This window comes from Mizuhopecten yessoensis, unplaced genomic scaffold (assembly GCF_002113885.1).
Source record: "Mizuhopecten yessoensis strain PY_sf001 unplaced genomic scaffold, ASM211388v2 scaffold8955, whole genome shotgun sequence".
In the NCBI taxonomy this organism is placed as follows: Eukaryota; Metazoa; Mollusca; class Bivalvia; order Pectinida; family Pectinidae; genus Mizuhopecten; species Mizuhopecten yessoensis.
In genome coordinates, this window is record NW_018407806.1 from 330686 (window position 1) to 347444 (window position 16759).

The following is a 16759-nucleotide window of genomic DNA, read 5'->3' on the forward strand; positions in this document are numbered from 1 at the left end:
GGGGGGGGGGGGGGGGGGGCTATAGTGATTAAAGAAAGCTTAAAAAATTGACCCATATAAGCTTCAATTTTAAAAGGAGTAGGTCAAGAAAGGGCCAAAATCAGCCCTATTTCAAATTTTTGAATTTGTTACGATTTATTTATTGATCCTTAAGTTTTCTTTATCTACCTAGTTTTTAGATATCCCTTTACAGGTTGTCTTTCTGCAAGTTATCGCTTTTTCTCAAAATGATTCGACAAATCTTTCTCAGATTTCATATTTAAGTTTCTCACGACCCATAATTGTGCATGTTTCATTTTGAAAATGATTGGAAAAACAAGTGTAACGGTAGGCAGCCATCTTGAATTTTGAGAGCGTGAAATTGTTATCACTATTTCTCAATATGTACTGAACAGAAATTTCTCAAATTTCGTATGTAGGTTCCCCATAGGCTATTGTTGTGTATTATCTTTTTATGGCTGATTTAAAAACCGGATGGCTGCTAGTATGTTATTGCTATTTCCCAAGAAATAAACATGAGTGGCCTCAGTTTGAAAGAAAACTCTCAAACCCAACTGTATAAAATTTTAACTAAAAGTTTCCACAAGATGCATTTACTGTTGGCAGGACTATGAATCCAACAGATAAGAGAAAAGAAGAGAAATAAAGAAAAGGGCCAAACTAACTAATGGAGATATTAAAATAATGGATCCCAAAATCCCTCTTGGTTCTCTTGTTAGTTTATACAAAAATGTAAAATTGTTCTGATCTAAATTTAAATGCTTTTTCAGGGAACGGAGCTGAAGCTGACTGGTATCTATGGTAACTTGGAAGTGGTGCAATGTCCGGTCCCTGTGCTCGGTATCTACAAAATCAGTGTTAGTAATGATGGTGTAACTCACGCTACCTCCGGCCTGACACTTGTTGTATTCAACGGCCTCTGTGAGTCTTGTACTCTCACACAATGTGTACCCAGGGTAGGTAACTCTTTTTTAACGTTTTGTATGTGTCGTACTTATGATACTTGAAGATGACAGCACTTGTACTACTGTATAGTCATCAGATAGTAAAAGAGGTAGAACTACATCATATTTTTAATCAAAAAGCTTCTTTTACAGCATCTTTGATTGTACATTTGGTAGCCTCTCATGTAGGTAATTAAGTCCCCAAAACAAAGTTTGAGGACTTAGTGTCTTTGCCTGAATTTTCCTCTTTGAAATTTGATGAAACTTTACGTGAGTGTTCCTGAATGGAAAGCATTGTGCAAACAAATTTTCGCTTTCTGATCAGTCATCCAACATGGCTGCTTCGGCCTCTGATTGGTCAAAATTTAAATATAGACCAATTTCACTCAAATTTAGTTTGTAGGTATAAAATGGGACTTGAAACATAGATGTGACTTCTTCTTTTTTTTATCGGTCATCCAGCATGGCCACCATGACCTCCGATTGGTCGAATTTAAAATATAAATGAATTTTGCTCAAATTTAGTATGAAGGTGTAACATTACTGCAACTTCCATTAGCATTTGTGACGGCAGGGTAGTTTTTGGGACTTCTGTAATTCAATTTGAAATCCATAAAAATATTGGATTTAAAGTAATTTGGAAAAATATTTAGACATTGTAGTTTGCATGTTTAGGTGTTAAAATAACCACAGGACATTTCAATGTTCTTGCAGAGGTAATTTTTGTTCTTCGATTTATAAGTTGTAAATTTAAAGTTTTCATAACAATCAGACCTTGATTGTAATTTGAAACAGCAAGAAATTTGACTCATAAAACTTTGATTTATAAATGGAATATCAGTAGTGTTATATTTGGAAAAAATTCCGGACTGTGCCATAAGTTTAACACTTCGAGAAATTTGAATCTACGAAGTTGGATTTATGGAAGTTTCACTGTATCATTACTTAGAGTCGGATTTATATGTTACTGACAAGGTTATACAAAATACAGATACAAAAACAAAACAAAATTGTTTGTATCCATAGTGACGGGTATGTCTTCCTGTATATATAATAATAGTCGGTCGGTCTTATAATTACTTATGTAACAATATGTGTTATTATTTACAGTCGGATGTATGCATTATTGACAGCGTTTGTTATGGAAAAGGCTTCACTGATCCAGGGAACGCAACTCGTGTCTGTCTGCCAAGCACAACCACAGTGGGATGGTCAACACTCTCCCGTAAATTTTCTATCAATTCCTCATTGCAAATATGTATATTCATTTTAGCAGGATATGTCACAATATGTCTTAATGGCAGTTGGGAAACTGATTTTTTTAGCTCACTTGTTCCAAAAAGCTAGGTGTGTTTATGCCATGGCACGATACCTTTTATCTGTGATTTTGTTACATTAAAACTAAACCTCATGAACAGCTCTTCAGATTTTAATAAAATCTGGTCGTAAGCATCACTGCATGGGCCTCAGGGACTCGCTTGTCATTTAAATGAAGGGTGTACGCCCTCACCAACCCTACCCACCCGACCCTACCCCACCCTACCCCTTTCCCACAGGGAAATAAATGAAGACACATACCAAGGTAAACAAAAATTAAATTATCACTGGGCCAAGGGGACACAATTTTGCTGTATATAGATTTTTGCATTAAGGAATAGTGTAGATCTCCTGAGGACTGAGGTTTAGATTTTTAAAAAACCAGGACAGAGATCCAGGCCCTTTTGGCCTTTTTGTTTTTCGTAATAAATTCCAAATATAGCCATTATTCATGTCACATTTTTTGTTACGAATTTGAAATATGTCATCTATTATTTTAATGTTTTTGAGTATCTGTAGAGAAACTTTTTAAGAAACAATTTTGAAAGTGAAGGTTTGTTCCTATACCTGCCAAACTTATTTTTTTCAGGGTGGAAATACTAAGGCAACAAATATTTGACATTTTTTTGAATGATATTGTGGTTTCTCTGCTAACTACAAGAGGAGTCTAGTATCTTCACTCTTTTATAATTAAAATCTTTGGGTCGAACGAACCACACAAAAAAAGTCTACACAAAACAATTAAGAAAATTGAGATAATAAGCAAAAGCATTTCGCAGAATTTCCTGAGTATGTCAATAATTTTTGATGATAACAGGTAGTTTCTATTCCTTTCACAGGCGCCACTATTAATATACGAAGATTAACTTTTCTGTCAATCATTGGAAACCTTCTTCGGACATTGAGTTTTAATTTCACGGTGTCGGGTGGCCCGACCTTTGTATCCGGCCCTACAGGAGGCCGTGGACTGCTACTCAACGGACTCAATCAGTTCCTTACTTTGGACACCATGGCACAGACTTCCTGCTTTGGGGATTTGGAGACTTGCTATTTTGGTCTGACAGTTGGTTTCAATTTAAAAGTCTTCAAATTTACGGAGGGAATGCGAATTATCAGCAATGGAGACATGCAAGGAGGTTTTTACGGGATTGAAATGTGGTACTCAAGGAACCGTCTTTATCTATCATGCAGTACCCGAACACGAATTTACACTGTGTACGCACCATTTAAAGTCACCGGTCAATTTTTGACGATAGAATTTTCATGGAGTCTGCAGACTGGTCTAAGCCTTTTCTTTGATGGTGTTGTGGTGTCTCAAACTACCCGGTATTACGAAAGGCGGGATGCAGTTAGGAATCAAAACCTATACATTGGATATTCTGTCTCGTTGAATTTGTTTGCCAACATTGTTATCGAGGGCTGGGGTTTTACTGAGGCAACCAGGGACGTAGCTGTCGGACTTGGTGCCACAATTGGTAAGAATTACTTTAATGTTTTAAGGTCAGCAGAGACAAAGTAACCTATCGCAACCATGGGCTTCTTGTTTATTTGGAGTTTTTTTCATATTATCATTTTTGTTAGTGGAAAGATATAAGTTTATATACTCAGTGTTATTGCCTAAACTCATTCACCCCTGAAGACACATTTGAACTATACCAATTCAAAGGTTGGAAAGGTTCATTATGAAATTTTAGGGGTGAATGAGTCAATTAAATCATGTCTTAACTTCTGATCTCAATTAGAAAATAGATCATTTTAAAGTTATCCTTGAGAGAAATTATTTTTTGTGAATAATTTTGATAGTATTTGCCTTTAATTATGTTTTATCTTCCGATCTGAATTCGGTATGTACCATTTTACAGTTACCCTTGAGTTTACCGAGCGTCCAAAACTACATGTGAAAGTTGGCCCAGATGAGAAGGTGTTTTTCACGTGTGAGTTCTCTCCCCTTGATATTGACGGCCTGTCGTACAGTGTTAAATGGTACCATGACAACGACCTCTTGGTCACAGATGCTATGAATGGGACGAACTTCACCAACGTCCCTACCGATGTCTTCACTAGCATATTATCCGAGGATGTTATTCAACAAGTTACCTATGGAGATTCAGTAAGTGTTGAAATCCAATTTGTCCATTTGAATACTGAAACATTATTATTTTGAGGAAAGGGTACCACTGCATAAGTCATAATTGTGAAGAAGAGTTCCGTTTTGAGTTTTTTTGACTAGAGTTACTTCCCCTGTCAGTTTTGTTGCTGTACTTGTATAATTCCGTGGCCTGTATTCATGAGATCGTTTTCATGCTCAAGCAGCGATTTTGTGCTCAAGCCAACTTTCTATTTCCACTTATAAATTAATAAAAAAAAAATCTTATTTTGTCAATGTTTTTGTGAAAAATGTTTAGAGACTTAAAGCCGAATACTGTTTTTAATGTTTACATTTGACTTTTTGATCATTTGACATCATTGTAGTGAGACACAAGAAAGCTGGTTTGAGCACAGAATCCCTGCTTGAGCATGAGAAGGGTTTTTTTTGTATTCAAATTTCAAACAATGATAATATGCATGGCAGCATATGATTTTTATTGAAAATGTCCTTTGAAAAGGATTTATATTTTCCACAGTAGTGACAATGATCTGACTTATAGGTACCCTCTATCTTAGGATCTTGATTGACAAAAGAATAAAGAATGTGCTTAGACTTTTTTAATATGTATATAGGTATATAGGTATATATAAGTAATACTTAAAGTGAATGTTGTACATTTCAGTTCTACTGCACCGTGTCGGCGTGCGATCCATTAGACTGCAGTAACACAAGAGGACCCTGGAGAGACAGCAAAATTTTAGGAGCCAAAGCACTGGTAAGATAAACTTTCCAGCTTATAGTGATTTTTAACCCACTAACATAAGATGGTACTGACTGTTCAACTAGTCCTTATAGGTGGTCCTTCGTCTGTCTGTCCCTCTGTCCCTCCGTCCATCCATCTGTCCTTAAGGGGTTCCCCATGATCTGTACTTATATGCATATTGATTGTTACGTCATTGGTTTGTGCGAGAAAATTACGTTGTTTTCTCAAAAATTGATGACGTTACTCTCACAAACAAGTGACGTAACAATCAATACCTGCTCCAAAGAGACGATAACTCTGCAATACGCAAAGACGGAAAAGCTATCAAGAAGTGCTGGACAGATCTTTATCTAATTTTGTAGGTTGATTTTTCATTAGTCCTATGTTATGCATGTTTCATTTTGAAACTGATCAGAAACACAAAAAGGCAATTGGGCAGCCATCTTGGATTTTGACAGTTCCAGTATCACTAATTTCCCAGGAAGTCCTTGACAGATCTTTCTCAAATTTCAAAAGTAGGATTTCCTTATTAAACACAAAATATTGTTCTTAAGGTAATGGGTCGAATGATAACCTCACTTTTGAGGAGCAATGTCATACACAGCATCATAAAATCTTGAACAAAAGTTATACCGCAAGGTGCAGATACTGTTTACTCGACACAATCTTACATAGAACCAATGGTACAATGGTTGGTGCCAATTTAAGGCCCCTCTGGGAACTCTTGTTACCTGTGACAAAGACTCGGTTAATTAATGTGAATACCTTTTTTCAGTCGTCAAGTGTGATCTGTCATCTGTTAGATCGTAACTGACAATTTTGACTTCTCCAAACCAATGATCTGATTTCGCTTAAGATTTGAAGGAAAGTTTGTGAGTTATATGGATCCAATCACTCAGTGGTCTGACCTGGGCCGGGCAAATTAGCTAAAATTTCAACTATTACCTTCATCAGACATAAATATGCTAAACATTGTACACTTTCATGGATGGAAACGTCGTAAGGTGCTGTATCAAAATTGTGAATTTCATTACCACCAGGTCGCTGGGTATACCCTCAGGTTGGGGTTTAGTTAATTATAGTTTATATAGGTAAGTAGTAACATGTTTGGGTAGGTTTTGTTTATTTTCCCAGGGAAATAGTTCAAACTTGGTTTGAATGATCCTCATATGATGGCAGCTAAGATGTGTACTCAAAGGTCATTATTTTCCTGGAGATTTGTCCCTCCCTCTGAGGAGGGGGTACATATTACTTTATCACTATATCATTATATTATTTAACTGTTTTCTAACATATATTTGATGCCTTGTCCAAGTGTTGTTACTTTTCGATCATAAAATCCAAGATGGCCACCTTGCCTTTTGATTAGCTGAGTCGTTTTGACTCATTTACCAATTGACTGCAGAGGTTGACTCCATACTTGATTCAAACATTCCTTATGCTTTCCTGACCATGCAATTGTTAATTTTTCTTGCAAATCTGAAATTTGTAGATGGCTAACCAAGCCTCCGATTGAATGAGGCATTTTCAAGTTCTATCATCTGAAATTATTATTTTTTGTGCCAATCTGAAAAACTCTAAAACCTTTTACAAAATTTACTGAGTATAAAGAGATGAATACCAATGTCTTACCTGGATGGCTCCAGGATCTGACCCCACCCTTGGAAACTTAGTCCCTGGTTATAACTTTGAAATGGTTGAGTTTCCCACCTTATAACCATATATGCAATTGCTGGGGTTAAAGAAATAAATGCATCCATGCTACCAGAATTGGTCTGGGGGCCTGCCCCCCCCCCCAAGGGAACCATGTACTGTAAAGGAACCTTGAAACAGTTCTTCTGAAAAGCTGACTTTGTTCAAATAAATTACCTGAAATTAAGATTGCATGTATTGAGTAAAATAAGTTGAAATCTTCCAAAGAAAAAAATAACGGACTTGAAAGATATTTATATCTTATAGCATAACCTTACTTGCCATCAGGTTATAAACATATTTTGACCTTGACCAACGTTTTAGAAAACGGAGTCAAACGTTTTTGCCAAAAGCATTGAATAACAGGTTAGCAATGAAAGCTCGTTCATGATTCATTTAACTTCATTCGTATCCAGATAAGCAGCTTTGAACTGGAAGTAACTGAAGGGTCAGGGGCTGAGTTCACTGTTTTGACATTGGCTGTTCCTCCTCGCCTCTTCTGTCTTCCTGATGACCGGGATAAATACTGTAGCTTGCACTTCACGGTGGAATTGTTACGAGGCAAGGAGAGGAAATGCCCGGGAACCACAGAAGAAATTGTACAGGTTGTGTTTGGCCATCAAGGACAAAGTAATGATTACGAAGATGCTTGTAAATACATATTTGACAAGGATAACTGGTTCACCGGTATGCACATCCCAATCAAAGCCACAATTGACAACCTCAAAGACAGAGACCAGACACGAGAAGTCCTGTTCCACCTTCATATTAATTCGGGTATAAATGTCAACAGCATCAGCTTTCCACAATCTACTCTGCAGGTAGGTTTGTTGTTTCATAGGTAAAAAAGACTGTATTTTCTCTTACCCTGGACAGGTGTATCCACTCTTTACCAGTGTGAGATTAATAGAATCTTATCCTACCCTGAGGGTGTGACAGAGAAATCTCCAACCAGAGGGGTGATGTTTTTTCGTTGTCTAACCCAGGGCTATGCCGAGGGTTTGTCAACCAAAAAAATCTCCCCGTGGGGTCGGATATTTATTCTCTGTTACACCCTCAAGGTAGGTGATGATTATTTTTCACCCATCCTATTATTTCATTCACAACTCCACCGACAGTAGTCTGTTTGTAAACATAAACATGGGTGGTGTATGATTATCGTCATTCAATTTTGATGACGTCACAATTACCAATTACATGTTGAAATGACGTCACAACTGAACACATGCTAATCGGCACTAGGCTATACCCCCCCTAGGGGATGACAAGCTGATCTTTCCCGGCTAAAACGGGAGACACCTGTGAAGGGTGGTAGAAATCCTTGTCTCACCCTAGGGTTGAGATTGGGGGGGGGGAGGGGGGGGATTCTCCTATTCATAACAATGGTATGACATATCGTCAACAATACAATGCCGTCATGTCAACAATCCATCAAAATCATGTCAACCCTGAATTTAGCCTGTGATGTTAACATTACATCGTGTATATGATAGACATTGAGTGAACAGGGTAAGAGAGCCAGAATCATTAACCCCCGTGAGGGTGAGAATTAGAATCTCAACCCTCGGGGAAAGATTCTTAAGTTGCCAAAGACGAGGTTTCGCAAATTAGGAATCTTTCCCCTTGAGTTTAGATTCCCCGATGTTGGGAGATTCTATTAATGCAATATAGGTAATAAGTCAAACTGACATTGTTTGATATATACAAGCAGAAAAGTGCTTAACCCTTTCAACACTGCAGACCATAATGGACTCATCCAGATCAATGCATGGTAGAGTCTACTAAAGTTACATAGGGGTGAAAGGGTCAATAAAACCTCTACCTTGAGTGTGTGACAGAGAGTATTAGACAACCATATCATTACCTGAGGGCTGGAGATTTCTGTTACCCTCCAAATATAGAAGATGATTGTTTTTCTCCCATCGTTCTAATATTGTGCTAGAAACAATAGTTTTCAGCATTTGTAATTCAGTTTTTATTCTGATTTGCATGTGACTTATCGCGTTGAGAACTTCTTATGACATATCTGATTGATCCGGTGACTTACAGTATAAATACAGTACTTTTCAGGTCATGTTATTTATATTTTTGTACATTGGTTTAACACATGAAAAATGGTTAAAAATGCTTCTAGCTGAGCTCAAATTTATCTCACAAAAGTTTAACAAATAACCTTGAACTCAATTTCGGTTTTTGTGATATAATCAAAACTGCTCATGGGACCACTTCTATTAACCCTTTCACCCCTAGGTAACTTTAGTAGACTCTACCATTCATTTATCTGTATGAGTCCATTGTGGTTTACAGTGGTGAAAGGGTTAGGAGACCTCCCATGTTGAGAGACCATAATTAAATTTCCCCATTGTGTTCTCATGGATGGTCTCTTTAACACAGGTCATACATTATTCGGACCAGTTTGGCGGCATCTGTCTGATTGTCCTTTTCTCTTTTCGATTAAAAAAACATCAAATGAGAACCTATCTGACAACAGACAGTAAAATTGTATTCGGTGACAATATTTGTTGGCTTGACGTTACAGGTAACAGCTGTAGATCGAGATAAAACTTCGACGTGTTCTTCCATCAACGACCCGCATATAACAACATTCGACGGAAGGTGGGTTTTCCTTTTCTTTATTCCTTATCATACTATTGGCGATAATAGGAAATCATAACATTGGCAATCATAGCTTTGGCAATCATAGGAAATCATCACATTGGCAATCATACCATTGGCAATCATAGGAAATCATACCATTGGCAGTCATAGGAAATCATCACATTGGCAATCATACCATTGGCAATCATAGGAAATCATCACATTGGCAATCATAGCTTTGGCAATCATAGGAAATCATAACATTGGTGATCATAGGAAATCATCCCATTGGCAATCATACCATTGCCAATCATAGGAAATCATACCATTGGCAGTCATAGGAAAACATCACATTGGCAATCATACCATGGGCAGTCATAGGAAATCATAACATTGGCAATCATAGGATATCATCACATTAGCAATCATAGGAAATCATCCCATTGGCAATCATAGGAAATCATCACATTGGCAATCATAGGAAATCATAACATTGGCAATCATAGGAAATCATCACATTAGCAATCATAGGAAATCATCACATTGGCAATCATAGGAAATCATCACATTGGTAATCATACCATTGGCAATCATAGGAAGTCATCACATTGGTAATCATAGGAAATCATCACATTGGCAATCATAGGAAATCATCACATTGGTAATCATAGGAAATTATCACATTGGCAATCAGGAAATCATCACATTGGCAATCATAGGAAATCATAACATTGGTAATCATAGGAAATCATCACATTGGCAATCATAGGAAATCATCACATTGGCAATCATAGGAAATCATCACATTGGTAATCATAGGAAATCATCACATTGGCAATCATAGGAAATCATCACATTGGCAATCATAGGAAATCATCACATTGGTAATCATAGGAAATCATCACATTGGCAATCATAGGTTTGGAAATAAAAGATTTCACAATCATAGCATTGGAGTTTACATCTACATGTCAAGAGCTCAACATTCATACTTACATGCCTGAAAGCTCATGGTCCTTATTTTTCTTCTTAAATTTATTGACTTGACCTCCTTTTGCAGATACTACAACAATTTCTTCGAAGGAGAATTCATTTTGTACCGACATAAAACTCTACCATACGAGGTATTTATAAAACAGCTGTTCTTTAATACACTTACTGTGAAATAATATATTTATGTGGGGATCGAGATATTATTTTTTGAATGCTAAATTCACTTTTCAAAAAAAAAATGTGACCAGCGCAATGGTTAAAAAACCTACTAAGGATCCTGTACCACTACCAAACACTGTAACAGTATCACCCAGGTGAAAGTTTTCTTCTTGCATGACTGAAGCATTGATAACTATTTCTGAAATGAAAGCATTAGCTTGTGGAATTTTTATGAAACAACAATAAAAATGAACAAAATAAATCATCAATGGTGTTCTGATTGTAAAAATGCAACGGGGCAAGACCAGGGTTCAAACCATGGACCTCTGGCTATTATACTGTAACTCTAACCAAGTGAGCTACCTCGTCATTGTTAGCACACTGGCCCTGTGGCGCTGCAGTTGTGTAGTTAAGGGGAGTTAAATGTATGTATAAAAAGTTGCATCAGACTTCTCTGGAATGTTTTAGGAGGCACGGTAGCCGGTGGTAGGACGCCGGGCTCGTGACCGAAGGGTTGCGGGTTCGAGTCACGGCACAGCACTGTGTTGTATCTTTGAGCAAGATACTTTACTCCGCTTGTTCCAGTCTACTCAGCTGTAAATGAGTATGTGATTGGGCAACATTAGAATTGTTGAATGCTAACTGTTAGCGCCGAAATGGCAGCTCTAGATCTGGCTGTATGCTTCCTAGGGAGTTGAGAAAGATTTTGGCTGGTTACAAATTAAGGCCCTATAACCACGGGTAATAATCTGTGAACCGCTTTGAGACGACCTACGAACTAGGTTGTGATAAAGCGGTTTATAAGGAACTTGAATTATTATTATTATTATTTTAGTTTTGCCTACAATGGTACAGGGATCCTTAAAAAAAAAAAAATGTTGATGTACAGTTAATACTACTGATCTAATTGGGTTCATATATGTATTTAGTTGTGTCCTTATATGTACACCAGACTTATTGGTCAACTTAAGATTATCTTGAGCACTCCACTACATCTCATTCAATATACCTGATCATGTGTTTACAATTTATATCATCTCAGAGGAAATATTTTCATCATAAAATTGAAGAAAAAAAAAATGGTATCAGTTTTTCCAGAAACTTATTTCCCCATGGAGAAGCAAACCAAAAAATGGCATCAAATTTTTAAGAATATTTAAAATAAATCACAGTTATTGGTTGTTCTGTTTTGAGTTGTAAAGTTTTTTGTCTAATTTTTGGGGTCTTTATTCAGATCTTGATGGAAGAAAAGAAATCAGTATGACAATTTTCTTTTGATTTAGTGTGATGTCATATGATCGAAATTGTAGTAACGGCCCATGCGTTCCGTATTATAAGCATTCTATCGTAACTTTAATGACTGCACATCCCAAACTATGCCATTTGATGACTCAAGTCGGAGCATTCTCTTGTACCTGTAACAGCCAAGCGTCCTGTAACAGTGTTGTAATACTACTTAAGTGAGAGTATTATATCATATTTTTAATGACTTAGCGTCCTAAACTAATAACATATTATGACTTCGGTGAGAACGTTTTATCTAACTGTAACGGTCCTGTAACAGTGCTGTTTTATGATTTAGGTAAGAACGTTTTATCTTAACTGTAATGGTCCTGTAACAGTGCTGTATTATGATTTAGGTGAAAACGTTTAATCGTAACTGTAATGGTCCTGTAACTGTGCTGTATTATGGTTTAGGTGAGAACGTTTTATCGTAGCTGTAATGGCCACACATCCTGTAACTGTGCTGTATTATGGTTTAGGTGAGAACGTTTTATCGTAACTGTAATGGCCACGCATCCTGTAACTGTGCTGTGGCTGTGCGGGTGGATGATGATGTCATAGTTCTGGACTCTTGTGGTCCAAGCGAAGTCCCAGAAGGAAAAAAAACAACACTCACCCTCAAGATGTTTATTAACGGAGATGGACTGACGGAGGGTACAAGGGTCATACGAAAAGGTGGAGGAAAAGAATACAAGGTCAGAGGTCATCCTGTTGTGTAATATGTGTTTCAACAAACAATTACATAAAAGAAGTTATATTACAATGTATTTTTGATGTCAAAAGACTGCAAAACATGCAAGAAAATTAAAGCATCGAAAATAATAATTGTTCACAGAATTGTATATCAATGGTAAATGTGCATGGGTTATCCCAAAAAGCTATATTTAGAAATTTATATTCAGCAGAAAACTGGCCCCAGGATCATGAAATGATCTCGAGTCTAAATTTGACTTCAGTTTGGACTTAGCCAATCACAATTAACGTCATGAAAAGTGACGTCATACGTGATTGGCTAAGTAAACATTTATTTAAGTCTAAGATTGTTTCATGATCTCGGGGCCAGGTATAAATTGGTTTTTGAGACTAGGTCAGGTGTATACGATCCAGCCAATGGGGTTGGGAGAAATTATTAGATACATAATAAACAAGGGTATGGATCAGGAGTTTCTCAATGCTTAGGGAGGGTATTTTGACCTTGTACAAAATGAACATACTTTTCAACAGACACATTCAAGTCGTAAATGTTCCGAGGACTTTCTAACCGTTTCGATAGCTTTCTATTTGTGTATGTTATAGGACATGACTCTTCATGTAATAAACTTATCTGTACTAATATTTTTCACAGATCGTCTTACCAACAGGAGCAGTTGTGTTTGTGATGAAAGGAAGACGAAGAGCCACTCCCTTTCTCAATGTGAAAATGAGAGCTTCTGCGTATGACTTTGGTAACTCAGAAGGTAAATCTTGATTTTCAAACCGTTTTTTTTTAGTCCAGATCAACATATTTTTAACAAACAATAAGAGTGCACAGAAGATCTGTCTATGACATCAGAAATTCAGTGAGAAGGGGAAAACAATCACTAATGTGTAAATGATATAATAAAAACAAAAAAATCCATTCTGTTGGACTTTTATCAAACTCACTGAAGTTTGTTAAAGACAATTGTAAGAAATGGGAACAAGTTTGAAATGCAAAATCGGAAACTTTCACTTCCTTTTTATTTTTCAACCCTTTTTCGCTATTGAATGAGAGGGCTCATTCAACACAAGTCCATCAAAAAACTTACAAATGGGAGGCTAATGCAGCAAAGGGCAAATCTATTTTAAAACAAAACTCAGTTGAAATTTCAAGTGCCAAAAATACCAATGTTTACAGTACTGTTACAAGCTCCAGAAGTAATGGAAATGTCAAGTTTAAATATTACCCAAGCATGTGTCTTGTATTCCAGGGTTGTGTGGCACGTTTGATGGGGATGACAAGAACGACCTCTGGCTACGGACCGGAGGTCTGTCTGGAGAGACTGGGAAGTTACCGGACACGTTTTCATTAAGCTGGAGGTATTTCAGCCTTAAATTAGGATACATATACAATGTATGCGTCACACTACTCAAAATATGACGAGCATCCACATCTCAAAAGTGTTCACATTCTTCTGTAAAGGCAATATCTTTTGTAAATAAAAAATTTGGGTTAAGAGTTTTTTACATGCTGACATTTTTGCCAGACACACAGAATACACGCATTGATGACACGGAGGAAATTCTCAATTATTAGGTAATGTGTTTTGAAAAAAGGGAATACTGTATTTTTCCTGCAATAAGCCCATGCCTGGTAATAAGACCACCCTTTTTAAAACAGTTCAATCAATATGCAAGTAAATGCTTTTGCATGGTCCTGTAATAAGCCCACCCCCTACTTTGAGTCTGAGTTATCTGTTGGCCCCTGTGCATATTGTGGAATAAATCCGGTAACTCTATCACAAATAAATTCTTACAGATAAAAGTTGTAGTGTGGCTTATAGCCTTGAGGTGGTAAATTGCTATAAATCATAAGGAAAGGAAATCTGTTCAAATTTTAGTCATTATAACTGGATGTCATTTTCTTACATCTTTTCTTTCCAAATCAGCAATTGTATAACTCTCTTTAAACTGATGTTTTTGCTAAAAATGCCACGTACAGGTGAGCTTGAATGGTAATAAAGCCATCTTCATCTATCTTAAGGAAATAGCTGGTCTATTGTTGATGGATTAGATAATTAGAACACTTTTACCATATTTATCCAGCAAAATCCCATACCTGGCAGTAAGCCCCCCCAGAATCTTTTCAATTAAGGCTCCCCATACCACTGCATAAAACTGTAGCTTAGTGTTGGAAACTGTTTTTATCCAGTGTGACTGTAGATTTGACAAATCATTTCTGAAAAGAAAGCAATACCTTGCAGGACTTTCATTAGAAATAATAAAGATCAAATAAACAAAATATAATCTTAAGTGTAAAAATTAAGTATTAAAAAGTTAAGTGGAGGTAGCCGTATATAGGGAAAACCACAAGGCAGTGGGACAGGGATCCTTAAGGAAGTTAAGGGGAGGTAGCCATATATAGGGGAAACCACAAGGCAGTGGGACAGGGATCCTTAAGGAAGTTAAGGGGAGGTAGCCGTATAGAAGGAAAATCACAATACAGTGGGACAGGGATCCTTAAGGAAGTTAAGGGGAGGTAGCCGTATATAGGGGAAACCACAAGGCAGTGGGACAGGGATCCTTAAACAGATGTGCCAAGAAATGGTAAAGCCCTTCTTTGAGTGTCTGATTATGTGTTGACACCTGGGTGTATTGCAGGATAAATACAGAAATTAACATCAGGGACTTTCATTTCAGTAATAATTGCCATAAACAATACCTACACCCATCTTTGTAGTCCAAACACAAAAGATTCAAATATCCCGATCTCCCTAACGTCACATAACCCATATCTCGACTACAGAACCACAATATGTGCGTTTGAATGAGACAACTGGAATAACGCTGACTTCAGAAATAAGGTTTTGATGAATTTTAATGATAATTAATATAAATGACAACAAATTTCAGGGTGGATCGGAGTGAGTCATTGTACAGCGGTTACTGTCCGACAGCGGCCTCTACCCAGCAGATTACCACCTATTGCGACTGTAGTACAGGCCAGTTGGGTCAATGCAGTCCAAGCCTTGACCTCATGGAATGTGAGGAAATCAAAAAGCGAAAGAAAAACAACAAGAAAAAGAAAGGTAAGAACGCGTGTAATGCCACATGTATTGAACACCGGGAAATTTTGCGACAGTTTAACTTTTGCCTTTTCTGTCCTCCGTAAAAGGGGCAAATTTATCATGACAGTTAGTATAAGTACACAGCATACAATATAACATTAAAGTAATTACATGTTGAGGGCGAAATTTACACTTTACACTGGGCGAAGATGGAAAGTTACACTTTACACTGGGCAAAGATGGAAATTACATTACACTTTACACTGGGCGAAGATGGAAATTACATTACACTTTACACTGGGCGAAGATGGAAAGTTACACTTTACACTGGGCGAAGATGGAAATGTACACTTTACACTGGGTGAAGATGGAAATTTACACTTAACACTGGGAGAAGATGGAAATTTACACTTAACACTGGGCAAAGATGGAACTTACATTACACTTTACACTGGGCAAAGCTGGAAATTTACACTTTATACTTGGCGAAGATGGAAATTTATACTTTACACTGGGCGAAGGTGGAAAGTTACACTTTACAATGGGCAAAGATTGAAATTACATTTCAATTTACACTGGGCGAAGAGGGAAATCACATTACACTTTACACTGGTCGAAGATGGAAAGTTACACTTTACTCTGGGCGAAGATGGAAATTTACACTTTACACTGGGCGAAGATGGACTTAATCAGCAAAGGGAGAATATTTGACTGGGCAAACGTTTTCAGGTTTACAGTATGATTTTGCAGGAAATTCAGATTAATATGCAGGCCCAATGAACGCTGAAATATTGTATGGTATATTTATGTTGAATTCACAAAGGAGGAGTGCCAATTTGGTCCTTCTGGTGGCTATCATCAATATGTTTTATTTTTTGTATATATGTTACATACCTTGGGGTAATGCTTTTATGATATGACATGAAATTAAGGTCAGCTTGGAGACCATTCTGAGATATGTGGGGGGAAAGTGGGGAACCAAAATCACAAATGGTCTCTTTTTGACAAAACCACAATTAATTTGTTGAAAGTTGCTTCATAACTTTTATGTATTGTGTAACACTTCAGTTGAAAATTATAAAAAAAAAAATTAAAAAATGGCTGAAAAAAGTAGGACGTAAGTGTTAAGTAGGTCGCTGTGACCTTGTTATATATTGGCTTAATTATGTCAACA

The 16759-nt window shown here is 37.0% G+C and overlaps 1 protein-coding gene across 1 annotated transcript in view; it reads left to right on the forward strand.

Moving 5' to 3' along the window:
* The window catches only part of LOC110456935, a 176251-nt gene that overhangs the window by 96688 nt on the left and 62804 nt on the right, over positions 1-16759 (forward strand). Inside the window, exons 82-93 of the mRNA XM_021508006.1 lie at positions 771-956; positions 2055-2169; positions 3101-3736; positions 4124-4371; positions 5033-5125; positions 7222-7626; positions 9345-9421; positions 10464-10527; positions 12319-12534; positions 13185-13296; positions 13789-13897; positions 15431-15606. Of these exons, the coding sequence (XP_021363681.1) occupies positions 771-956; positions 2055-2169; positions 3101-3736; positions 4124-4371; positions 5033-5125; positions 7222-7626; positions 9345-9421; positions 10464-10527; positions 12319-12534; positions 13185-13296; positions 13789-13897; positions 15431-15606 (2437 nt within the window). The remainder of the gene's footprint in view (positions 1-770; positions 957-2054; positions 2170-3100; positions 3737-4123; positions 4372-5032; positions 5126-7221; positions 7627-9344; positions 9422-10463; positions 10528-12318; positions 12535-13184; positions 13297-13788; positions 13898-15430; positions 15607-16759) is intronic.